The sequence below is a fragment of the Fistularia commersonii genome, chromosome 32 (assembly GCF_037954325.1).
Source record: "Fistularia commersonii isolate RoL2024-O1a breed Wild chromosome 32, RoL_Fcom_v1.0, whole genome shotgun sequence".
NCBI lineage: Eukaryota > Metazoa > Chordata > Actinopteri > Syngnathiformes > Fistulariidae > Fistularia > Fistularia commersonii.
Window position 1 is genome coordinate 1,717,115 of NC_141315.1, and position 27,385 is coordinate 1,744,499.

Here is a 27,385-nt window from a genome sequence, read left to right on the forward strand (position 1 = left end):
GTGGCAGACTGAACAGTACGGGATGCAGACAGGACGAGTTGCAGACGGGGCGGGCCCCAGGCAGGGTGGCAGACTGAACAGTACGGGATGCAGACAGGACGAGTTGCAGACGGGGCGGGCCCCAGGCAGGGTGGCAGACTGAACAGTACGGGATGCAGACAGGACGAGTTGCAGACAGAACGGCAGAGGCTGGGCCTCAACAGTACGGGATGCAGACAGGACGAGTTGCAGACAGAACGGCAGAGGCTGGGCCTCAACAGTACGGGTTGCGGAAGGGAACAGAGGTCACGCCGGCCGTCTGGGCCCGGCCGTGACTCGGGAAGGGAACAGAGGTCACGCCGGCCGTCTGGGCCCGGCCGTGACTCGGGAAGGGAACAGAGGTCACGCCGGCCGTCTGGGCCCGGCCGTGACTCGGGAAGGGAACAGAGGTCACGCCGGCCGTCTGGGCCCGGCCGTGACTCGGGAAGGGAACAGAGGTCACGCCGGCCGTCTGGGCCCGGCCGTGACTCGGGAAGGGGACAGAGGACACGCCGGCCGTCTGGGCCCGGCCGTGACTCGGGAAGGGGACAGAGGACACGCCGGCCGTCTGGGCCCGGCCGTGACTCGGGAAGGGGACAGAGGACACGCCGGCCGTCTGGGCCCGGCCGTGACTCGGGAAGGGGACAGAGGACACGCCGGCCGTCTGGGCCCGGCCGTGACTCGGGAAGGGGACAGAGGACACGCCGGCCGTCTGGGCCCGGCCGTGACTCGGGAAGGGAAAGGAGGTCCTACCTGGGGTCCGGTCATAGCAGGGGTGAGGTCCGGGTTGGCAGGGGTGAGGTCCGGGTCGTGGCAGGGTCCCACAGTAATCCATGAAGACCACAATCCCCCGGCGCCAGGCAGAGAGTGCCGCTGCCCTTTATAGGGATCTCGATTAGCGGCATCTGCTGCAGCTGGCGCAGATTACGACGGGGATCAGCTGTGAACCCTGACACTATCATGGTATTAATATAAAGAGAAATGGAGTTGGAATTATCCTGAATGAAGAGTCTATGAGGAATGTTCTGGAGGTAAAATGAGTGTCAGATAGACGCAGCTGTGATGTGAGTTAGAAGAGAAGGAGAATTTCTGGAGTGAGTTAGATGAAGTGATGCAGAATATAACCAGAGTTGAGAAAATGGTAATTGGTACATACTTCAATGGACATGTTGGTGCAGGCAAGAGAGGTGATGAAGAAGGACAACATCCCCTCTTACCCCGCCTCACCATCTCCTCAAACCCAGATGCAACCACTAACCCCCCTTCCCCAGCTCATCTGCAGCTGCCATGGACACCCCCCCTCCCATCACACCTTCCCATTCACACACAGACATGGTCACTACCAGAATTTCCACACAAGCCCCCCCTACCCTTCTCCTCCTGCCGACCAGCATCAGCTTCTAAGGACAGCCCCCCCTCATCCGGCCTCCCCATCTCCTCAAACCCGGACGCAAACACCACCTGTCCCCCCTCCCCCTGCCCACCAGAAGCTTCCACGGACAGCCACCCCAGCCCCCCAACTACATCCATGGGAACATTAACAAACACAAAACTCCCACCTCCCTCTGCAACGCCCATCCGCAGTTCTCTTGGATAGAATCCCCCCACATCACCCTCCCACCCCCCCAAATACTGACACAGACACTCCCCCCCCACCCTCTCCCAGACTACAGCCTCATCTGAACCTCCAGCCAGATGCAGAGGGGATTTTGCAGGTTGAGACATAGCAAAGCCAGTTGGTTGGACAGCATCAGCCCCAGGATCCTCAGGTGTGTGCTGTGCAGCTTGCTTGGGTCTTCCAGCACCTCTTCAACCTCTCTTTGAGGTTGCTGAAGGTGCCTGACCTCTGGAAAACCTCCTGCATTTTCCCAGTACCGAAGAAGGCACGTCAATGTGCTCTCAACAACTACAGGCTGGTGGCACTAACGTCACATGTCATGAAGTCGTTCAAGAGGCTTGTAGTCCAACACCTTCAAGACCAGCTATCTGCTTCCCTGGACCCTCTGCAATTTGCGTAAAGGCATCACTTGGTTGTGGAGGATGGCATCATCTTCCTCAATCATAGAAGGTACAGGAAGTACTGTGAATGTCACCCTCTTTGACTTCTCCAGTGCCTTCAACAGCGTCCAACGCACCTGCCTCAAGGACAAGCTGCTGAGTGCGCAACTTCACCCTGACATCACTGCCTGGATCCTGGACTACCTCACTGGATGGCCACAGTGTGTCAGGGTGGATGGCCATATTTCTGAGGCTGTAGTGTGCAGCACAGGAGTGCCCCAAGGTACTGTCCCATCACCATTCCTTTTCACCCTCTTCACCTTCGACTTCCGGTACAGATGACTCTTCCATCGTTGTATGCATCAACAATAGCGGACAGAGGTCTGATCACATATTTTGTAGAATGGAGCAACCAGAACCACCTCTGGTTTCTCCACCTACTCAACATCTCCAAGACCAAGGAGGTGGTTGTGGACTTCCAGAAGAATCGGATGAGACAGGTACCAATCACCATCCAGGGTGAAGAGGTGGAGATAGTGGACTCCTACAAATACCTTGGGGTCCACATGAACAAGAGATTGGACTGGTCGCACAACACTGATACACTCTACAGAAAAGGTCAGAGCACGATGTTCTTCCTGAGGAGACTGAGGTCGTTTGCAATCTGCAATAATGTCTGGCATCTACGGGATCCTCAAGACCTTTTACCAGTCTATAGTAGCTAGCACACTCTTCTTCAGTATAGTGTTCTGGTGGGGTGGTGCCAGGACTGTTGAGATCGTCAGGCTCAACAAGATAGTGAGGGAAGTGCGCTTGGTGGTGGGACTGAATCTGTGCCATTTTCAATTGGTGGTAGTGGGGAGGGTGAAGGATAAACTGGGAGCTATCCTGGACAATCCTTCTCACCCCTTGCAGGACAAGCTGTGGCTGATGGGCAGCTCTTTCAGCCAACGGTTCATCCAACCCCAGTGCAGAGCTGAATACTTCAGATGGTCCTTTTTGCCCATAGCCATCAGACGGTATAACAGCAGTCTGGATAGCATTACAACTCTGATCAGCCTTTGGTGAATCTCTGCTGCTACAACAACCTCACTACCTCACCACATGCACAAGCTCACCCATTCACATGTCATGTCCTAACTCCTCTGTCTGTCCTATCCTTGTTGGTCCCAGCCCGCATGCATCCTGCCTATTTTTGTTTATTTATTTTATTCTTGTCATTGGTCACTCTCTTTATATTTTTTTTTAGCTCTGGCTGTCCATTTTTCCACTCTTACTGTTCCATTATGTTGTCCATTCTCATCTCCAATGTTGTTGCTGTTGTTGTTCTCCCTGCTGTCCTTTTATTCGGGGATGTCTGGCTATCTTCTGTCTTCTAACTGTCTCTCTATTTATATTTTATTTACATTCATATTTATTTTTGACATTATAATTGTTACACTGCTGTGACAAAGGGATTTCCCCTACGGGGATCAATAAAGGTTATCTTATCTCAAGTGATTGGCAGGTTTGCTATCCTGGATAGAAACACAGGTGTGGTAGACCTCACAAAAAGGACGAGAATGGATGAAGGGACTACTTTTATCCAGAAAAGCCAGGAACGTATGGTAACTTATAAGGGCAGAAGTAGGAGCATGCAGGTAGATTACATCTTGTATAGACTATATAATCAGTAAGACAGTAAGGAGGGAGAGAATGATCTATACAGGTCGGCGATACAGAGAGATAGAGATGGAAAGGATGTGCAGCAGGTCTGGATGATTAAGGATAGAGAGAGTATTGAAAGATACTAAAAGAGTGATGGAAAGAACTTTGAAGAGCTGATGAATGAGGAAAATGAATGGTAAGATGTGACTAGTTTAGACCACACAGTAGCAGAGATTAGTGAAAGTGAAGTGAGGAAGGCATTAAAGAGGATGAAGACTGGAAAGGTAGTTGGTCCTGATGTACCTGTGGAGGTGTGGAAGTATCTGAGAGGCAGCGGTAGAGTTTCTGACTGGAGTATTTAACAGGATCTTAGAGAATGAGACAAAGGCTGAAGAATGGAGATGAAGTGTGATGCTGACCATTTTTAAGAATAAGGGGGTTGTGTAGAATTGTGGCAACTATAAAGGCATAAAGAGCCATACAATGAAGTTATTGGAAAGAGTAGTGGAAACTGGACTGAGAGCAGAAGTCAGCATTTGTGAAAAGTATGGCTTAATGCCTAGAAAGAGTACTACAGATGCAGTATTTGCTTTAAGAATGCTAATAGAGAGGTACAGGAAGGCCAGAGGGAGCTGCATTGTGTTTTTGTAGACCTAGAAAAGCATACGACAGTTTGCTGAGATAGGAATCCTTGTATTATATGAGGAAGTCTGGAGTGGCAGAGAAGTATGTCAGACTAGTGCAGGACATGTATGCTAGCTGTGACACAGTGGTGCAGTGTGTTGTAGACGTAACAGAGAAGTTCAAGGTGGAGGTGGGACTCCATCAGGGATCAGCTCTGAGCCCCTTCTTGTTTGCAGCGGTGATAGACAGGTTGACAGATGAGGTTAGACAGGTATCTCCTCGGACCATGATGTTTGCGGATGACGTAGCGAAAGCACAGATACTGCTGTTACAGGCTGAGGAAATTCTAGAGAGGTGGAAGTATGTGCTTGAAAGGGGAGGAATGAAGGTTAGTCACAGCAAGACAGAATATATATGTGTGAATGAGAGGAACTCGGGTGGAACGGTGAGGCTACAGGGAGAGGAGATCAAGAAGATGGAGGATTTCAGGTACTTAGGGTCAACAGTCAAGAGCAGCGGAGCAGTGGAAAAGAGGTGAAGAGATGGGTTCAAGCAAGTTGGTGTGTGTTGAGAAAAGTGTCAGGGGCACTGTGCGATGGAAAACTATCAGCCAGAATGAAAGGAAAGGTGTACAAGACAGTGGTGAGACCAGTGATGCTGTATGGTCTAGAAACAGTTATCATGACAAAAAGACAGGAGGCAGAGCTAGAGGTCGGAGGGATGAAGATGCTAAGGCTCTCTTTGGGAGTGACCAGAATGGATAGGATCAAGAATGAGTCTATTGGAGGAACAGCACATGTTAGATGTTTTTGGGAGATGGTCTGAGAGGCCTTACTGAGACGGTTTGGTCATGTACAGAGTAGGGATAGGGTAGGGATATACAATATATATTGTTAGATGGATGCTGGAATTTGAACTCCCAGACAGGAGTTCAAGAGGAAGACCAAAAGAGAAGATTTATGGATGAGGGTGTATGATGTTGAAAGACCCGAAACACCCAATGATCCCAGGAACATCACTGAGGATGTGTCCAGTTGCATTAGTAGATGTATTTACACAGTGAGTACTCAGAGGCATCAGTGACGGCCAGGAAAGACTGGATGACAACCATGAATAGAATGGTGACTACTGGAGAGACAGTGACAGCTCGGAGAGACGGCGACCAGGGCAGAGCGGGCTGGCAACCCAATCTGTGTCCACCGTGAGGAGGACACCCAATCAAGCTAGGACGAATTCAATGGAAAAATACCCCCAGGGGTGCCAGAGAGGGGGGGAGGATGAGCACCCCAACAGGACGGATTCATTGGTAACAGACCAAGGCAATGGACAAACGACTACGAGCTCACAGTGTATTTGTGGAAAGGTTTGTAAAAACATTCACGGCTTGAAGATCAACCAAGCAAAGAAGAAGTGCTTGGGGGGAGCAGGAGCAACGCAACGCACAGGTGTTCCACCTGGTGAGACGCAGAAGGGGCCTTGCCCGGAGTCACCCCACAGTGCGCGGAACCTCCAAGCGTTGCCCTTGCGCTCCTCGAGCATCGATTCAGAGCGGAGGCGGATAAAGTGGCCAGCAGCTACCATGACTTCACTGTGGAAGCAGTTCGACGATGACGTGGACCAAATCCTGGAGACGGTGTCAAAAGGAGAGGGAGAGTGGAAGCTGCATGCCATGACAGCAATCATTGTCGGCATTGCGGTGGAACGGTTCGGCGAAGAGCAGAAGAAAAGCTTGGGAGCATCCTACGCAAGGAACCTACGCAGAAGGGAGATGAGAGCGCTGAAGCGCCAGTATAAGGAGGCAGGAGAGGAGGAGCGATCGGGCCCAACCCAATTGATGGCCATCCACCGGAAGAGGATAAGGGTCCTACGCCGATCAGAGTGGCATCGGAGGCGGCGACGTGAGAGGGCTCGTAAACGAATGGCCTTTATCGAGAATCCCTTCAAGTTCATAAAAGACCTACTAGACCAGAAACGCAGTGGCAAACTTACCTCTTCAAGGGAAGACATCGATCGAGACCTCTAACAGATGTTCGGCGACCCCAGAAGAGAAATGGAGCCGGGAGACTGCGACATCCTCATTGATTCCCCTGAACCAGAGGTGCAGTTTGACATGTCGGAGCTGAGGCTAATGGAAATCAAGGAGGTTGTCCATAAAGCCAGAGCATGCTCTGCTCCAGGACCAAGCGGCACTTCATACAAAGTGTGCAAAAACTGTCCCAAACTGCTTATGTGTCTGTGGAAAATTCTGAGAGTCTTCTGGAGAAAGGGGAAGATACCAGAGCAATGGCAATGGGCCGAAGGAGTATGGATTCTGAAGGAAGAAGGCTCCACCCGGCTTGATCAGTTCCGCATCATCTCCCTCCTATGCGTGGAATCAAATATCTTCTTCAGCACTATCGCCAAGAGACTGGGCTCATACCTGGCTAGAAACAGCTACATCGACACATCAGTTCAGAAAGGTGGCGTGTCAGGAATGCCAGGCTGTGTGGAGCATACAGGGGTGGTGACACAGCTAATCGGGGAGGCTAGAGAGCTGAGGGGCAATCTGTCAGTGTTATGGCTCGACCTGGCCAATGCATTCGGCTCCATACCCCATAAGTTAGTCCAGCTCACTCTGGCAAAACATCATGTGCCGAGCAGATGTAGTGACCTCATCGCTGACTACTACAACAACTTCAGCATGAGGGTTTCTTCAGGAGCAATTTCATCCAGCTGGCACAAGGTGGAGATTGGCATCATCACAGGGTGTACAATCTCTGTGACGCTATTCTCATGGCCATGAATATGCTCACCAAGTCTGCTGAGCCAGAGTGCAGAGGGCCCCTGATGAGCTCTGGACAACGACAGCCACCCATTAGGGCATTTATGGATGACCTAACAGTTACCACAGAATCAGTTCCGGGATGTCGGTGGATTCTGAAGGGGCTGGAGAAGATGATGGTGTGAGCTTCAAACCTGCCAAATCTAGGTCGACGGTGCTCAGGAAAGGGAAGGTAGAAGACAAGTTCCGCTTCAACATTAAAGGTGCAGCTATCCCTACAATCTCAGAGAGGCCAGTCAAGAGTCTGGGCAAGATGTTTGACAACTCTCTCAAAGATGCAGCATCCATAAAGACAGCTTGCGTTGAGTTGGATGTCTGGTTGAAGTCTGTGGACAAGTCCGGTCTACCTGGAAAATTCAAGGCTTGGGTCTAGAAGCACGGCATCCTCCCCAGGATCCTGTGGCCACTCCTCATCTATGCCGTCCCACTCTCCACAGTAGAAACCCTGGAGAGGAAAGTCAGGAGCCACCTCCGGAGATGGCTGGGGTTACCAAAGAGACTGAGCAGCATTGCTCTCTATGGGTGCAACAACAAACTGCAGCTGCCCTTCAAGTCCTTGGAGGAGGAGTTCAAGGTAGCCAGAGCCAGAGAGGTGGTGCTGTACAGGAATTCCAGCGATCCGAAGGTGGCTAATGCTGGAATCCAGGTAAGGACAGGCAGGAAGTGGAAGGCAGAAGAGGCTGTACAAACAGCTGAAGCTAGGGTGCGCCATAGGACTCTGGTGGGAGTCGTCACACGGGGCCGAGCTGGCCTAGGTTCCTTCCCAACCCCCCAAATGAACACCAGGGGGAAGGAGAGGAGGCGCCTGGTCCAAGAGGAGGGGAGAGCAGCTGTGGAGGAATCAAGATCTTGCAAGGCGGTGGGCATGAGACAGCAGGGAGCCTGGACAAGATGGGAAAATGCGCTTGAGAGGAAAGTTACCTGGACGGAGATCTGGAAAGCTGAGCCCCATTGCATCAAATTTCTTGTCCAGGCAGTTTATGATGTGCTGCCCGGTCCATCAAACCTGCATACTTGGGGCTTAGCGGAGTCGCCAGCCTGCCCATTGTGTTCTAAGAGAGGCACCTTAGAACACGTCCTAAGCTGCTACACCACAGCATTAGGAGAAGGGTGTTACCGATGGAGGCATGACCAAGTCCTGAAGACCATCGCTGAGGCACTCAGCACAGGGTTGGTTTGGGCAAAGCAGTTCCGCCCTGCCAAGAACTCCATTGGCTTTGCCAGGGCTGGGGAGCAGGCGGCCACAGCGAAAAGAACACCAGCAGGCATCCTGACATCTGCAAGAGACTGGCAGCTGATAGTGGACCTTGGAAAACAGCTTAAGTTCCCTAGCCATATTGCAACCACCACCCTCCGTCCTGACATTGTCCTTGTATCAGAGGCCACCAAGCAAGTGATAATGCTGGAGTTGACCGTCCCGTGGGAAGACCGCCTGGAAGAGGCTTTTGAGAGGAAGCTCTCCAAGTACACGGGACTGGTCAGGGGGTGCCAGCAAGCAGGATGGAGGGCAAAATGCCTTCCAGTGGAAGTGGGCTGCAGGGGATTTGCGGCCCGGTCCTATGCCAGCGCTCTGGGTTGTCTGGGCATTGTCGGGCAGCATAGGAGAAGAGCCATCCGCAATACCACCGAAGCGGCAGAGAGGGCCTCAAGATGGCTGTGGCTCTAGAGAGGAGAGACATGGAATCATGGTAGCTAGCGTGCCAACTGGACACAAGCCGGGGCCTGATCAGCCCTGGCTGGGTCACCTGGATGAGGGTGTATGATGTTGAAAGACCCGAAACACCCGATGATCCCAGGAACATCACTGAGGATGTGTCCAGGTGCATTAGTAGATGTATTTACACAGCATGGACATAATGGGAGAGGATATGAAGGTAGTTGGTGTGAGAGAGGAGAATACTCAAGATAGGGTTAGATGGAGGAGGTTGATTCGTTGTGGCAACCCCTGAAGGGAAAAGCCGAAAGGAGAAGAAGAAGAAGTGAAAGTGGACATGAAGTTAGTGTGAGAGATGAGGATACAGAAAATGGGGTTAGATGAAGGAGCTTGATTTACTGTGGCGACCCTTGAAGGGGAAAAGCCAAAAGAAGAAGGCTGCACATTATCAACTACTGCTACTTCAATATCCAATTTGTGCTGTATGAATGGAATTGCCTCCACTCTGGGATGATTCTGTTCTATTCTATTCTATTCACACAAAATAATATCTAGTAAAATACAGTCTCAAGAAATGGGCATTTATCTGAAAATATCAACATTTAACAACAATGATATTTTAGATAAACGAGGTGTAAATTTGAGCACTGACTTTGTCAGTGTCTTGTCACAATGTGCACACAAAATACCAGGAACCTCCCCTTTTTTAAAAATTATAGAGTTTATTCAACAATGCGAAATGTGTTGTTAAATAAACTGCAAAAATGTTCTCGGGACGGAAGGGCCAGCTCTAATGACAGTCGTGTCAGACCCACGATGGATTTGCGGTTGTCGCCAGAAATGAGGTTCCCTCTGGACGAATATATATGTATATATATATATATATATATATATATATATATATATATATATATATATATATATATATATATATATATATACACAGTGATATTTCTGCAGTGTATATGGATATATATGTATATGAATGTGTGTGTATACATATATATATATATATATATATATAGATATAGATATAGATATAGATATACACACACACACATACATACATATATACATATACATTTACACATTACACTAAAAGCCTGGCTTGAAATGTAAAAATTAGGCTGGCTGACAAAAATAGTTGTTTATTCCTGGATTGTCAAAAATAAGTGTTTTGAAATGTGTGTTTTCTTTTGTTGCTAATACACGTACTATGGTTCTTCAATGTCATGGATAGCTTCAATGTCATAGATGGATTCTGACTTTCAACAGGCAATGTGGACCAAGCTCCGACACAATCATACAGGGACTGAACAGCCCGTATAATGGGGTTCGGTACCCCATACTCCTGGAGTACCCCCCACAGGATTGTCTGAGGAACACAGTCAAATGCCTTCTCCAGATCCACAAAACACATGTAGACTGGTTGGGCAAACTCTCATTCCCCCTCGAAGACCCTGCCGGAGGTATACAGCTGGTCCACTGTTCCCCCACCTTCTTTGGGACGTGATTGTAGCTCTGCCAGAGGCGAGAGTTGAAACTCCTTCTACTGGACGTTCCCAGCAGACCCTCACGTTACAGTTGGGTCTGCCAGGTCTGACCGGCATCCTCCCCCACTATCAGAGTCAACTACCACCAGGTAGTGATCAGTTGACAGCTCTCCTCTCTCCACCCAATGTCCTGGGCATGCGGCAGCAAGTCCAATAACACGACCACAAGATCCAAGAACTGTGATCTCAAGTGGGTTGATGTCAAGTGCATATATGGACACCAATATGCTTGAACATGGTGTTTGTTATGGACAATCTATGACGAGCACAAAAGTCCAATAGCAAAACACCAATCAGGTTTAGATTGGTTGGGGGGCGTTCCTCCCAATCACACCCTTCCAAGTCGCACTGTCGTTGCCCACGTGAGCATTCAAGTCTCTCAGTAGAACGAGAGAGTCCCTGGTAGGAGGGCTCTCTAGCAGCCCCTCTAGGAACCCCAAGAATGTTGGGTAAACTGAACTGTTGTTAGGCACATCGCCGCAAACAACTGTCAGAATCCATCCTCGCACCTGAAGGCAGAGAGAGGCTACCTTCTCGTCCACCAGGTTGAACCCTAACCTACAGGTGGCAAGTCAGGGGGCAATCAATATGACCACACTTGCCCAGTGCCTCTCTCCAACTCCGAGGTAAAAACGAGTCCAGTCCTCTTTGAGAGGCCTGGTTCTGGACCCCACACTATGTGTCGCGGTGAGCCCGACTACATCTAGTCAGAATCTCTCAGCCTTGTGCTCCATCTTGGGCACCTTCCCAGCCAGAGAGGTGACATTCAGTGTCCCAAGAGTCAGCTTCTGCAGCCGAGGATCAGACTGCCAATGTCCCCCCCTTCCTGTGGGTGGCGAGCCCAGGGGAAGAGGGACCCATGTCAATCTTACAGGGCGTGCCCAGTTGAGCTCCATGAATCTGGCCACCAGGTGTTCGTCATTAAAAAATAGAAAAATAGATCAAAAGTTTGTATTCCTCATGAGAGTCATCATGAGTTCATCATCTATGTACAACATAATCAAAAAAGTATGAATAAACACATCAGCATTTCGTCTCCATGTCAAACCATGTCCTCAAAAGAAATTATCCTTTATTAGAATCCTTACGACTGATTTTCCAATCGGAATTTGACATAATAATACGTTTACACTTGCTGTCATCCACATCCTTATTCAGATGGTAGGGCAGTCACACGGGACTGTCAATCATCTATCATCCATCCAACACAGTTGGATGTTTCTCTCTGCCTCAGTTTTCATACTTCATTTTAAAATCGGGGTATTCGTAGTGACAAACCTCTGTTGTAATGTTTCCCTCGGTCTCTTTTGTTCATAGCTTGATGCTTGTTGAGTCACGGTGATGAAGATGGCCAGAATCCACCTGATTGGACTGCTGCCATCATCGCCAGGAGTAATCCCAGCAGGAGTTCTTTATCTTCTTCTTCTGGCAAGTTGTCACAGCCAAGACACTGAAGGTAAAGGGATTCTCTTACTTAGTCTCTTGTTACTTTTCATATATCAAACTTTTTCATAGCTATCTTCTTTTTTGACATGAAATGTGTTTGTGGGTTTGGATCACAAGGATTATAATGTATGGATGTGTGAGCCACAAGGGGTGTAATTTGAAACATAATACATGTATTACTGTGATATTTAGGGTCAGCTTTAGGTTTCTCAAAATTAAAGCACTCCTACCAATTGCAAAAAAACATGAAAAAATAAAAATGAGCTGACAATTACTAATATTAAATCAGTTTAACTTCTTAAATGTTTAGGCAGTGCCAAACAAAAGAACATTTGTTTGTGCACATTTCACCATCAACTGTGATTTCTTTCCACTCAGGCCCCTCTTCACAAAGTCAGTGCAAAGTAAAATTGATTAACTAAAACAATCAATTCGATTGAAAGGAGGGAAAAAAGGTACTCAACTTCCATACGAAACAGGATGCAAGTATATTCTGTTAGAAGGGTGTATTGCACAACGAAACAAATGGAGCTGTCTGTCTGTCTAACATCTAACATCTACCCAACATAGGCAGAGTGAACATCTGAGATGTTCGCCCTGCCCCTTACATTTCGCTTGGAGATGTGACCACAAGCCAAGCTTTTCTCATTTTTTTTAATTGATAACAAAACCATCAGGAGTTAAAGAAAACGCTTTATGTAGTATTGAGTGTCTTATATCATTTTAAGTGCGTTTATATAAAAAAGGTTGGCCAGCATAAAATTTGACAATTTAAACAGTGCTCATGGAATGCCTAATTGCAAAGCATTTAGGCAGAATTCTGAGTCTGTGTGTGACAGTAATTTTTTTTTTTTCCTGAACTAGGAACTGAAATGTGTTTGTTACTTTTTATCTGTTCTCCAGCGAAATTCCTGGAATTTTATCTGGGTATTGATGGATTTTTAATTAGTGTTCAAAGACACCATGAGCAATTTTAAAATGTAAAGTAACAAGCTTCACTATATTTAATGTATTATTGCCCTTTCTGCCTTCAAAACCCGCTGTGCAATGCAACTACTTCTCAGAACTACTTGTGTTGCTATAGGCATTAAGTTTCCTAACCTGTAGCAGCAAGCCCGAATGGATGCCAAATTGACCATATGCCATCACAGTACCATAGCAATCCATTAAATCCTTCCTTTAAATATTTTCATTCATTTGACACAGCAGTTCCAAACTAATGATGAGATTCTTTGTTTTTCCCCTATCTCTCACCAAATCTTACTTTAAAATATAAGCCCTCCCAACTGCAGGATAGGCTGCTGATAGACATCAATGATTCAGCTTGAATCTGAGCTACTCTGGTTGGCACATTGGCATCCTTGAAATTTGAACAAGTTCTTGCTTTGCTTATATTAGCCACACTGATCACCTATATATTAATGTGTGTGTGTATGTTTGTGTGTGTGTGTGTGTGTGTGTGTGTGTGTGTGTGTGTGCGCGCGCGTGTGTGTGTGTGTGTGTGTGAAAACAGTGGAGCCATCTATTAAATATAGATTTTGGTATTTGGGTTTTTTATGAGTGTTGAAAAAGAAGTATGATAGGTCATGTATGAGAGCTGTTAGACCGTGGGTTTTTACAGAGGAAGGTGTGTGGGACTGCATCAGGGAATAGGTCTGATTTCCTTCTTGTTTGCAGGTTTGTAGTAGCGACGAACAGGCTGACAGATGATGTTAGGAATCTCCATGGCCGATGATATTTGCTGAAGTCATTGTGATCTGCAGTGAGAGCAGGGAGCAGGTCAAGGAAGATCTTGAGAGATGGAAGTATGCCCTAGAAAATAAATTAATTAGCTGGAGCAAGACATATTGCATGGTGTGAATCTGAAGGACTCAAGTGGAGTCATAAGGCTATGGGTGGAGAAAATGTCAGGGGTAATGTATGATAAAACAGCATCAGCCAGAATGAAAGGAAGGGTGTAAAAGACAGTGGTGAGGCCAGTCAGACTGTATGGTTTGGAGACAATGGCATTGAGGAAAAGGCAGAAAGCAGAGCTGGAGGTAGCTGAGATAAAGATGTTGTGGTTCTCTCTGGGGGGGACTAGGATGGATAGGATCAGGAATGAGTCCATCAGAGGGTTAGCACATGCTAGATGTTATGGAGATAAGCTAAGAGAGACCACACTGAGATGGTTTGGACATGTAAAGAGGATATATTAATGGAAGGATGTTGTGGTCGGAACTGCAAAGGCAGGACACCTTGAGGAAGACTGGAGAGAAGATTTATGAATGTAGTGAAAAAGGACAATGAGTTGGTTGGTATGGGAGACGAGGATAAAGAGAATATGGTTAGATGGAGGAAGTTTCTTCCCTGTGGCACATGACACAATGAAAAAAACACCTTTGGATTTTTTTTTCCATTATCAGGACTCAAGGTCACAGTCTTTTTAAGCCCGGCAAATTATTTGATGGAGTACCAGCCATGAATAACCAAGACCAATCACCATCATCAGCTGTGCAGCTCAACTTCGGTTTTCAAAACACCCGATGTTGAGGAAGGCCCACTGCAGGCTGATCAATTCCAGTGTGTTGAGAGGTTGGTTCCTCCTTTTGTGACCCAGCGGCACAAATAGGACTTGGTGTTCCTTTTCTTGTTGCACACTTGAGACATGCTGCCCTGATATTTCACTGCCTGGGCTACATTTAGGTAAGGGAAGTGTGTTGGAGGGGTACCTGACTGGGAAGCAACCTCAAATGTCAGCCTTGATTATGACTCTAGCTCTCTCCTTTCTTCTTTCTATTACGGGTAGAATGGTGGCGGCAAGGGGTGGGTGAGTCACCCATTAGCTCAGACAGGATCTTTCCTTTTAATCCAGAGCCATTGATTGCTTCTTTCTGCAGTGACTGAGTGCTCTGATAGGGATGAGAGGGTAAGCCCAAAGAAAGTCTAAGTCTTTCAGGAGTATTAGGGGAAAATTTGCAACAAAGCCTATGCAGTCCATTTCCTGTAGCCTCAGCCAACTTGTCAGAGTAACAGCATCCTACCGAGTGACAGACAACTCTGTCAAGGAGACACTGACTTTGACCAGAAAGCCAGATCTGGCCAGAGTGTGGTCACTGCGATCTCCAGTGGAAATATGAGTCACTGGTCCGTGTTCACATGCATTTCCCAGTCTCTGTCTCCCAGTTTTATGGGAACCAGGTAAGGGCATGATCTCCTCTCGATGGCTCTACCGTGAGCCCCTCTCGGATGACAGAGCTCCTCATCCTATCTCTAATGGACAGCCCAGATACTGCAAAGGAAACATATTTCGCCCACTTGTATTTGTGATTTGTTTTTTTCAGTCACAGCTCATTGGATTGGTGAGGGTAGGAACATAGATCAAATGTTAAATCAAGAACTTCACATTGTGGCTCAGTGGCTTTTTTTACCACAACAAAATGATGCAGTCTGCATAAACACTGATGCTTCACCGATCCACCTATTGACCTGTCACTTTATTCTTCCCTCACAACTGAACAAGATCCTGGTATATTTGATACCTGATATTCTTCCACTTGGAGCCAGATCTCATCTCAGGGTTAACAAACTTCGTTAACAAGATTCGAGGAGCGGTGCAGAAGTCATTCACCATTGCCTCTCAGAAGTCCCCCACACACAAGTATTTTCTCGACAGGCACCAACCAACTCACAGCAAAAGCCCTGGTCCACCGCCTCAACAGTAGTCACAGCTCATGGCCTTCTTAGACTCAATTGCCCCCCCATAGTCAAAGTTGACCAACCCCCCCCATTGTCAAAATTATGCTGGAGGTGGGAGTTGATTGTCTGTCTGACTCTGGCCAGACCCAAACATATTGTGAGGGTCTGGTGTGAACATCTGGCAAACGACATCCTCCCTTACCATCACAGCCAAATCACGACCGGTTGGTGATCAGTTGACAGTGCTGCTCCCCTCTTCATTCGAGTGTCCAAAACATGCAGCCAAGGTCAAATGACACATGCACAAAGTCTATCATCAAACTGCAGACAGTTTTCTGGACCTTTTCACCCGATCACATCCTCCCTGTCACTTCAGATGCAGCTTGAGAACCATATTTTACATTCATAACACGGGATAATTGCTATTATGCAGTTGGGGGTTCAGTGTCTTGCTCAGCAACACTTCAACACACTAGGAGGAGCCAGGAATCGAACCAGGAATGTTTGGTTCTAAAGATGATTGCGTTACCTCCTGAGAAGCTCAGTGAAACACAAGTTTTACTGCTGTCATCTACTGTTAGGTAGAGCGTAGGAGCATAAAAATTATTTATTTCCATACATAGAATAGAATATTCCTTTAATTGTCCCACAGTGGGGAAAGTTTACGTTTGTTGAGTGCCTATTTCTTCTTACTCTTTGAAGTATAGATCTGTTGGGGGATGAGTGGAGAAAGATGCCGCAAGGTGTCCTCAACACACAGACATGTCAGCATTTTTTTCAATGTCATATGCAGACAAGAAGGATGCAGTTTCTTTAACCCCACACTATGGTATTATTGTAAAACGCATAAAGAAAAAAAGCAAAAAACATCAGCAAGTGAAACTTTTACATGAGTTGCTTATCAGTCCGGGAGAAACTGGCAGCAGGATTATGTATTTACACTATTACTCAATTTCCATCCAAGTACCACTGCTGCCGCTGTCAGCATCCATCTCTCTTGCACTTGTGTGAAGCAGACCTCACATAGACAGACAGTGAGCCAAGATAATGTATTAGCGAAGAACAGTGACAAAGCGGAAAAGAGCACTGTATCTGTGTGAGTATTCAAAATGGACTGCAATCCATTTTTCCTCAGTGATACATCAATCTAACACAAGACCATTGTCACGGCACGGAAGGACTCGGACAGGGAACCACACCACCAGAACTGGAATTTGATAGTGTCTCTTTATTGATAGGTTGGAACTTTGCAGGGTCGGGGTCCGAAGGTCCGGGGGGAGCTCTCGTAGGATAGGGGTTCAAGGTCCAGGGGGAGGGGTCTCGCAGGCTCAGGGTCCAAAGGTCCAGAGTGGGGGGCTTTTGCAGGATCGGGGTTCAAGGTCCAGGGTAGTCTGTCTGGCGCCAGAGAATTGTTATTCTCCACCCGACTTTGTCAGAGCGTGCCACTGCTCTTTAAAGAGATCTTGATGAGCGGCAGCTGGCCGCTGGCGCTGATTATCAATTGTGATCAGGGGTCTCCTCTCGGCTGCTAAGAGGAGATCCTGACAGTACCTTTCCCTCATCGGGCGCCTCCTGGCGCCCCGTGGAGCCGGCCTGGGTGGTTGCGGTGGAACTGCCGGATTAGTGAGGGGTCTAGAATCCGCCGAGCCGGAACCCAGGACCTCTCCTCCGGGCCATAGCCCTCCCAGTCCACCAGATATTGCATCCCCCTACCTCGTCGGCGAACGTCCAGGAGGCTGGAGACTGTGTACACGGGATCACCATCCAGAAAACGGGGAGGGGGGGATTGGGGACGGGAGGGGCCAGCGGATCTTCGCGGACCGGTTTGACCTGGGAAACATGAAACGTGGGGTGGATCTTTAGTGAAGGCGGGAGTCTGAGACGGATAGCGGATGGATTGATAATTGCGGCGATTTCAAATGGGCCAATGAATCGTGGGGAAAGTTTCTTGGGGGATGCCTTCAGAGGAAGGTCCCGGGTAGATAGCCAAACCTTGTGACCGGGGACGTAGATCGGCGCCTCGGATCGGCGGCGATTAGCCTGGGTCTGAGTTCGCCGGGAAGCACAGAGGAGGGCGGCGCGTGCCTGACGCCAGGTCCGAGCGCACCTGCGGAGATGGACGCCGATCGAGGGGACCGCGATATCTCGTTTGTGCTCAGGAAACAAGGGAGGCTGGTAGCCATACGCGCAATGAAACGGCGATAGCTGGGTAGCGGCGCTGGGGAGGGTGTTGTGCGCGTACTCCACCCAGGGAAGGTGATCACTCCAGGGGCTGGGGTTTCTCAAGGTAACGCAGCGGAGGGCCGCCTGCACCTCCTGGTTCAGCCACTCCGTCTGGCCGTTACTTTGGGGGTGGAATCTGGATGACAGGCTGACCTTGGCCCCAATTGCTAAACAAAAAGCCTTCCAAACACGGGACGTGAACTGAGGACCTCTACCGGAAACAATGTCTACGGGGATACCATGAGCGCGGAAAATGTGAGAGACTAATAACTTAGCCGTGTCTAGTGTGGAGGGAAGTTTGGGAAGTGGAATGAGGTGCGCGAATTTAGAAAAACGATCAATAATGGACAAGATAACAGTGTGTCCCTTAGAGGGGGGTAAACCAGTAACAAAATCTAAAGCAATGTGGGACCAAGGTTGAATGTAATAATTTATCAATCCCTTGTGGGGAAGTTCGTTCTCTGCATTTAACCCATCATAGATGAACCATGAGCAGTTGGCTGCTGTCCATCAGCACCAGCGGAGCAGCTAGGGGTTCAGTGTCTTGCTTAACACTTCGACACACTAGAAGCCTGCAATCGAAGCAGGTTCCAAAGGCGATTGCTCTACCCCCCTGCACCATGCCACCCCCAAAACCAAAGCATTGGTTTATGTTAATGGAAACTTGGGACTTGCTTTGGGTTGATTGTTTGATTATACGGAGGGTGTTCTGAATTGTATCTACTTCTCTAAACCTGACATAATATTGACATGAAGGTGGCCTCTGTATTGGTCCAAACCTGGAATTAATGACCTTGACAGACTGAGTTGATCTCAGTTTTTCTCTGTTGTAAAATTTATCATATATTGTTTGCCTGAAAGGGTAAATTATATTGTATAGGGAGAGCTGGAGTTGGAAAAATATTCTTTGACCTCTGTGGCTAGATAACATAGTGACAGTTACAAAATATCAGTGGTGGTTGAGAAGCTCTGACTATGACCAGAAACTCTAAAGTTACAAAGTCTTTGTCATCCAATTACTCAAAAAAAGTGGTCAATCATTCAGTTACAGCTGAATTCATCTTAACAGTGTTGTCAGTTTGCTGTGAAACTTTTTAAGATTTTGTGGCGCTGCAATGCCAACCACTTAAGATGTGTTAGAAGCTGGTATTAGGGGCTGTTGCAAACTAATAATTGTTTTGAGATCACACAAGCTCTCTGCTTCAAAAGGATGTATTCAGAGGAGTTGTCATTGCCACAAAAATTTTGACATAAAATGACAGATTCAGGGAGTTATGTATGCAATTGAAACTGAATATAGTGAAAACAGCAATCTTATGTCTGGTAAACATTGAGATTCCTATTGGATATAAGAGGAGCTAAGAGGCATGCTGCTTCCTAATGCAACACAAATTACATGGACAGTGATAGTGAGTGAAGTGGCCAGTTATGCTATGAGTAGAGGAAAGACTTAGTGGATAGATTTGTTAGTTAGGGGTAGCAGTTCTCACTGTTCTTATCTACATACACACTCTGTCTTATGCTGGGTTCTTTTTCTTTCGGCTTTTCCCTTCAGGGGTTGCCACAGCGAATCAAATTTCTCCATCTAAACCTATTTTCTGTATCCTCCGCTCTCACACCAACTACCTTCATATCCTCTCTCACTACATTCATAAATCTTCTCTTTGGTCTTCCTGGAGACCTCTTACCTGACAGCTCCAATTCCAGTATCCGTCTACAAATATATTCTCAATCCCTCCTTTGTACATCACCGAACCATCTCAGTCTGGCTTCTTTGACATTCTCTCCAAAACATCTAACATGTGCTGTTCCTCTGATAGCCTCATTCCTGATCCTATCCATCCTGGTCTCTCCCAAAGAGAGCCTCAGCATCTTCATCTCTGCAACCTCTAGTTCTGCCTGCTGTCTTTTCGTCATTGTAACAGTTTCTCGACCATACAGCATCGCTGGTCTCACCACTGTCTTGTACACCTTTCCTTTAATTATTCTGTCCAGTAGTCTTCTATCACATAGTACCCACTTGTCACCACCCATTCCAACCTGCTTGGATCCATGTCTTCACCTCTTTTCCACACTCTCCGTTGCTCTGGACTGTTGACCTCAAGTATCTGAAATCCTCCAATTTCTTGATCTCCAATCCTTACAGCCTCACCGTTCCCCCCGAGTTCCTCTCATTCACACACATATGTTCTGTCTTGCTGCAACTAACTTTCATTGCTCTCCTTTCCAGAGCATACCTCAACCTCTCTAGATTTTCCTCTACCTGTTTTCTGCTCTCACTAATCATAATGTCATCTTCAAACATCATGGTCCATAGAGATACCTGTCTAACCTCATCTTTCAGCCTTTCCATCACTATTGCAAACAAGAAGGGGCTCAGAGCTGATCCCTGATGGAGTCCCACCTCGTACTCCTGTTAACCCTACAACACACCGTACCACTGTCTCACACCTAACATACATGTTAGCTATATGGGGGGGTTCACACTAACCATCTTTTGAGATTATTCAGAGGATTTGCTCATTTCTTTATTCATTCTTATTTTATTCAGCTGACAGCAATAAGCATAACCTGGGCTGATCCTATTTCATTCTGCTATTAGAGGGAAAGCAGACTGACAAGTAGAGTGAGCGAGGCTGATGACAAACATCGGTAGACAGAAAATGAGGTAAAGTAGGAGGGTGGTATACAAAAAAAAAAAAAAAGTCCGATATCCCCTGGGAGCAAATGGCTGGCTAGTAATAGATGAGGGGCATCAGCTTGCACTAAAAAAGGCAACCAAGCAGGTGATTCTCATCTATTGTATGCCATGGACGCACAAAAAGTACACATAGAAGCCAGCTGTTGTATTTAACTACAAACTATTGTAGTGTGACACTTTCTTTGCAAGAAAAACGTCAAGACTTATATATTCTTAAATAAGTCAATTGGCTTCCACTGGCTTGTTCACACCCTGTCACAGGCCACAGGGGGCGGACTCAGGCAGGGAACCACACCTTCAAGGCTGAAATCAGGGTTTGAGCTCTTTATTTAGGTAGGTAGGGTGTCGCTGGCAATTCCCTGGCCCCGAGACAGAGTCACACAAGGCTGGGTCTCACCAGACTGGGTCCCAGGCGGAGTCGCAGGCAGGGTTGCAGGACAGGTCCCCAGGCAGGGTCACGGCAGGATCTCAGGCAGGTTCTCCGGAAGGGTCGGGATCCAGTGGTCCACCAGGGGGTCCCAGTCTACACTCGGGGTCTCATGTTCCACCAGGGGGTCTCACGGGATCAGGGTCCTAAGGGGGCTCTCGCAGGGTCGGGGTCCGGTGGTCCACCAGGGGGTCCCAGTCTACACTCGGGGTCCAGTGGTCCACCAGGGGGTCTCACAGGGTCAGGGTCCAAAGTTACACCAGCCAGGTGGGTCCAGTCATGACAGGCGTCATGGGGATAAACATGGCAAAGGGGAAGTCCAGGAACCACAGCTAGGTCCAGTCAGGGCAGGTGTCATGGGGCTTCACAGTGGTCAGGGTTGTTGGGCACCAACAATCCCCCTGCACCAGGCAGGGTGGTTCCGCTGCCCTTTATAGGGATCTTGATTAGCGGCCGCTGCTGCAGCTGGCGCCGATTACGAATTGAATCCAGATGTGAGACCCAGACACACCCATGTGAAAAAACAAGTCCATCAATGTACCTGCACATTCAATCAGAGTTCTGCAGGGGAAATAAGCATTGTATTTTGTAGAAATTGCATATTGCATGCATTCAAGGCTTTTAAGGTCCAAAAAAATCTCTGTGAAGTACAGCAATAATGGCATCATGGTGAATGTTAATATATTGGAGATGAAACTGAGTGAAAGCCAGGGTTCACCCTAGATCAGTTACCAGCAGAAAACAGGGCCACATATTTTCACTCCAACATTCACATATCTCAAAAATATATGGACTCCAAACTAGCCCATCGCATGTTTTTGGACTGTTTGAGGAAACCCACATGGACACAGGGAGGGATTGCAAACTCTTGACAGGAATGCCCCTTGTCAGAGTCAAATCAGGGGTGGAAACGCTCACTACTGCTCCGCCATGTTCCCCTTGGATGCTTACAAAACTCAATTTCCTTTTTTAATTAAAATTGAATTAATATATGTATTTTGTCACTCATGAAAGCGTAGATCTCTGGTATAGGGAGGGAATTATTTTACATAAAGTTTAAGGGCCGAAAACACAGTTACCATTATTCACTAAAATCACTTTACTGTTTACATGTAATAAAGCTTTCTAAGTCAAACATTCCTGGAGCTGTCATAACACTGCTCAGGCTAAGCTGTATGGTTGTTTTTGTATTACTATAAATTGTCAAGAATTCCTGAATGTAACAACTGTTATTCCTTCTGAATGAGCCAACATTTAAGTCACAATTTTGGATTCAAATAATTTGTCCTCATTGTAGAAAATGCAGGTAAGACTTGCTGTTGTGATGCAACTTGTAAAGCATAAATAGATAAGGACAGCAGCATTGTTTGCAACACACACACAACATGGTGTATAAAGTTAAAGTGAGTCCCTAATTTAGTTTTACAACATCATATTTTCTGTTGTACACTGTCTTGCTTCCCCTGAAGATTCTTTCTCAGCATTGAAATGTTTCTCTTCAATTCCCTTTCCCTATTTTTCCTTAAATGCTGGTTTCATCTCTCCTGTTCTCATCATATGATGTATAAACCTGTTGAAGATTGGCAATATGAGGGTAAGAATTAACTCCTTTTTCCTTCCGTTATCCTGCTTTGTGTCTTGGCACAGTGCTAATTTAATTTTCACCAACCTTGCACTGACGATAGTGTGTTACCAAAAAAAAAAAAAAAACTCACTAAGCTAGCCTTCACTGTCAGGATGTGGTGCCATGATTTTGATACTAGATTAATCTTGGGACATACACTTGCCATGAATGCAACATTCTTCTGTTGAGATACTCAGTTCCTCTCAAGTGATTGGTCAATGCAGCCTTTTCCAAACTCAAACCAGTAAAGACAAAGTCATCCTCTCAAAACAGATGAACAACAGTGAGGAAATGACATCCCTTTTAGCAGCAGCAAGAAGCTGATTATCTTATTTGAACCTTCATATAGAATGAAGATACAGATTATATTGTGGACAAAATCAAAAATCAATTTTACTCTTGCAGATCTGTAACCCATCATCTGCTGAGTAAAACTCATTTCTGATTCCCACACAAATTTCACCTCTGTATTATTTTTGTCCAGTAGAATTCTGTCAGTTATCAAAGATTTGAAGTGTGATTGAAAATTAAGGAGTCAGCAATCTGGAATGGATTTAGAATCAAATGGGAAACCACATCAGCTCGCATATAAAATGTTTTAAATGACTTGTTTTGTATTTATAATTCCGTCTTGTCCCTCAAACATTTCCATTATTAAGTTTTGAGGAAATGCACAAAAATAAATTGATATAGTAATATCGTGGTCTGTAATGTTTGAAAGTATTTGTCACAATTTAGGGTGTCTACGGACCCAAGTGCATCACAAGACAAAAAAGATTTGCTTAGAGCCAAGCAGCAGGTGAACAGTTACTCAAACAGATGAGGGCAGGAACACTCAAGTGGGTGTTGGGCATCTGCCGACAGGGCCGGGAATTCAAAGCGGCAAGGTCGGTACCTGGAGGCCAGGCAGGATGGCACTGATTTTAATGGGGCAGGATCTTGGCTGGTACGTTGAGGCCAGGGAGAAGAATGATGAGGTTTGGAAGCCTGCTGACAAACTCCCGGAAGATCTCAGCTGGCACAGAGGGAATCCTGCCACTAGAGAGACAAAGAAGATGGAAAAAGAGACTCAGTCCCCTGTACAGGCTTAAGGTGGAAGATAGCAAAGTCAGCACAAGAGAGAGAGGACAAACTCAGTGTGAGACTGAGTATGAGCCCATGTACCAACTCAAAAGGGGGCCAGCAGAAGGCAACAACAGCCATGAATAAACCCAGACCAATAGAAAGACAAGAGAACAAGAACACAGAGAGGAAGGCATATGGGCAGAGAAGTAGCCTCCAGACTCAGAACAACAGACAAAGCATGAGAAGATGAGAAGTAACCCCCCCCCCATACAACTCCATGCAACTGACAGACAGACAAGAATGGCGCACGAGAGTCAGGGTAGCCACAGCCCTCCCAGGAACCTCACAAGTTGCTACTTTTGAGGCTGAGGCTATGGCCTTTAAGCCCTCACTATTTGCTGATAGCCGTGTGTCCTGTGAAGAGCCAAGCAGTGCCTGGAGGCGGAACAATGACAATTTACATGATACTGTCACAGAAAGCATGAAAATCATTGTGAATGCTTGGGAAAAATGTTGAGTGCGTATATTGAGAAAAATTGAATGCCTCAAAAATTAGAAAATTACACAAGATCAGTAAAACAATGATGTTTTAAACAAATGTCTGACTGAAAAGTAAGTTCCTTTCTATGCATTTGGTTTGGCATCTTTTTGCATGAATTACTGTATAAATGTTGCATGGCCAGGAGGCGATCTGCCTGTGACACTGCACAGGTTTAATGGAAGCCCAGGATGCTATGATAGCAGCCTTCACATAATCTGCATTGTTGGGTCTTGTACCTTTAATGTTCCTCTTGATAATATCTGAAGAAAAAATGGAAAGTAGAAGAGAATAGAGAGACTATGGGGTTTGGGTCAGGTGAGGTTGCTGCCTAATCCACCACAGTAACACCATGGTCATTGAACCAGCGTTTTGCACCTTGGGCAGTGTGTGCAGGTGCCATGGCTTGCTGGAAACTGATGTCGGCATCACCATAAAGCTAACAAGGCAGCGCAAATCATGACTGACCATGGAAACTCCAGACTTGACTAGATCCTGTGCCTCCCCCTCTTCCTCCAGAGTGTGGGACCTTGATTTCCAAATGGCATGCAGAATTTACTTATCAAAGTCAAAAGACAGCTTTATTGTCTATTTCTCTGCATGTACTGGACGTTGAGAGGAATCGAAAATACGTTTTTCAAAATCCCATGGTGATATAAAGTTATCAAAATTATAATAATGAGTGCAAATTAGCATTAATGTGCACTGTTAAATGAAACAGTAAACAAACTATGAGGTATGAAGTTTAAAGTGCACGCAGATACAGACTGATATTTGATGGCATGAGAGACCAGCAGAGGTTTTTTTGTCCAGTTTTTTTTAATTTTTTCTGTGAACAGTTTAGTGCAAAGGTCATTAGGTTGTGACATAATGGTATATGGTGCAATAGCAGCATAATGGTTTTGTCAGTGCTTCTATGTTTTCTTATATTATACAGTGCTTATATCTGAGAACTTTAGACCTCTGAGTGCAGTTCTTTTTCTCCACAGGCCAGGTAACATGTTTCTGACACAGCCTCTTGTTCAAGAGTGGCTTGACACAAGGTTTGCAAAATTAGGAGGCCATGTCTCCAAGTTGTCTGTGCACAGTGGCGCTTATTACAGCCTCCGTCCACTCCTTGTGAAGCTCCCCCAAATTCTTGCATGGATTTTACTTGACAAGGCTCTCGCGGATTCTGTGACTCTCTTGCTGGACCACCTTTACCTACCATACTTTTTCCTTACCCTTCTTTCTTCCTTACCCTTTCCTTTCCTTACTTTTATGAATATGCTTGGATATAGCACTCTGTGAACAACCAGCTTCTTTAGCAATGACTTCTTGTGCTGTACCTTCTGTCAGGAGGCTGTCAATGATTGTCTTCTGGACATTTGTCAAGTCAGGAGTCATGTCAATGATAGCGTACTGACCCAGATTGAGAGCCCTCAATCTGGGGCTGAGGCTCAGGAAACATTTGCAGGTTGATTAGCCTTTCAGGTCATGACACCTCCAACATTGAATTTTTTCACAATATTCTTATTGTATTACTATTTCTGCACTGAGTGCATAGAAATGAGCAAACTTTTCTGACATTTCAAAAGTGAAATATCCTTTTTTATTGATCATGTGTATAATTCTATTTGAATTGAATTGAATTTTGCTTTTTCATTTATATATATATATGTGTGTGTGTGTGTGTGTATATATATATGCAGTGACTATAAAGCTTTTTACTTTCAGTTTAATTGCATTTCATAAAATGATTCTGAAAAAAAACATGCATCAAATATAAAGCAAAGTAAAAAAAAACTGTATTAACTAAGACAATAAAGGTATTAATGAGATAAATTATTAATAAAATTCTACAATTTCTGTGTTGACTTGTTTTTTTTCTTTTTCAAATTCACAGAATGTAAACTTTCCCGGTCCGGTCCTCCTGCTACCATTGTTGCTATAGATGAAGAAAGCCCTAATGGTAAAGTATACACCTGTATTTCTTTTTTTCCACTTGCCCAAGCTTGCATATAATTGATTTTAAATCCATTTGTCAATCAAATATAAATTTGTATTTATTCTGATACCAGTTATACATAAAGGTGTGTAAGAATTAGATGGAACAAAATGCTGAAGGCTGGCAGGCAGACAACAAGAATCCAAGGTTCATTTCAGTAGATTTAAGAGACCAAATGAACTGTTAGGAAACTCTCGGAAGGTGGATGTGTCAGTATTGACAACTAAGACTGCGAATGGCTCAATTTGTAAGTTTCTCTCATGCACCTTTTCAATTTTTGTGTATTTTTTATATCTCTGGTCCCAATTAACTTTTAAACTTAAGCTGGCCTACTACTGATACTTCTCTGACATTTTTCCACAATCATGAAATGTTTTTTTCCTGAACTTGTGGTCGGAGAAAACACTCACGAGATTCTGGTGGGAGAAATTAGTTGGCAGGCTCAGCAACTGGGATTACAGTCTCATCAATACATCTGGCAAATGTTTGCTCCCTTCCCTGCAAAATGGACAAACTTGGAACGAAGGATCTTTGGTAATTCTGGTCATGATTAATTCTTGATAGGTGTTAGTCTTCATAGGTGCCAAAGTGACTTTCAGGACCTATACTCTTCTAGAGTTAAGAACCTGGCAGTTAACATCCAGGTCACACCAAGGACACAACCTACTCTCCCTTCTCCCTTCTAGAAGGAGATACATATCACTGTATGCCTACACTACCAGATATAGAAAAAGCTTTTTCCCTCAATCAATCACTTTGCTAAATGCATAAATCCCTACAGTACCTAAATTACCTTGTCATGCACGAACAATAACATATGTATCTGATCATCACTATATTTTGTATTTTATTTATCTAATGACCTCATATTTGCACTGCCTCACTAGATATTACTCATGTGGATCTTCACCTTGTTACACAAACGGACATTGCACTCTGCACTTCGGCTACCATCTTCTACTTTCAGTTTAGTATTGTTCTTGACGTTCTTGTTCAGTTATTACCTTGATGTCAGTGCAAGGTGTGATGTCAGTACTATGAACGGGTACCAAATTCCTTGTATGTGTGAACATACCTCCTCAATTAACATATTCAATGCCAGAATTTCATAAACACATTTGGACTTTGGCTCACGAAAAATGGTAGATGAGGTCCAAATAAATAAATGAATAAATATTGTGATGGACAGTACATAAGAATGTATGATCAACTAAGTCTAATGACCATTTAAAGGCTGCAGTTATTCATGGTAGATGTTGGAATTCACACAGACATTTTTATTGGTCATAATTCTAAATTGATAACTCTTAGTTAGCAATGCTGACATCTGCTTGCTGAATCTGCTTTCAATCAGTGTTTCCAAAAATGACATTGTGTGGCG

The 27,385-nt window shown here is 45.8% G+C and overlaps 1 protein-coding gene and 1 pseudogene across 4 annotated transcripts in view; both read left to right on the forward strand.

Annotated features, from left to right (window-relative positions):
* Positions 1-27,385, forward strand: part of pcdh15b (protocadherin-related 15b) — a 180,861-nt gene that overhangs the window by 14,754 nt on the left and 138,722 nt on the right. For 3 of the 4 annotated variants that reach the window (XM_086140114.1, XM_086140113.1, XM_086140116.1), the window contains 3 exons: positions 11,633-11,771; positions 22,370-22,384; positions 25,903-25,968. In XM_086140114.1, the coding sequence (XP_085996240.1) occupies positions 11,657-11,771; positions 22,370-22,384; positions 25,903-25,968 (196 nt within the window). In that variant the 5' untranslated portion in view covers positions 11,633-11,656. The remainder of the gene's footprint in view (positions 1-11,632; positions 11,772-22,369; positions 22,385-25,902; positions 25,969-27,385) is intronic. The other variant, XM_086140115.1, reaches the window with a different exon arrangement.
* LOC147215103 (uncharacterized) lies at positions 5,750-8,774 on the forward strand (annotated as a pseudogene).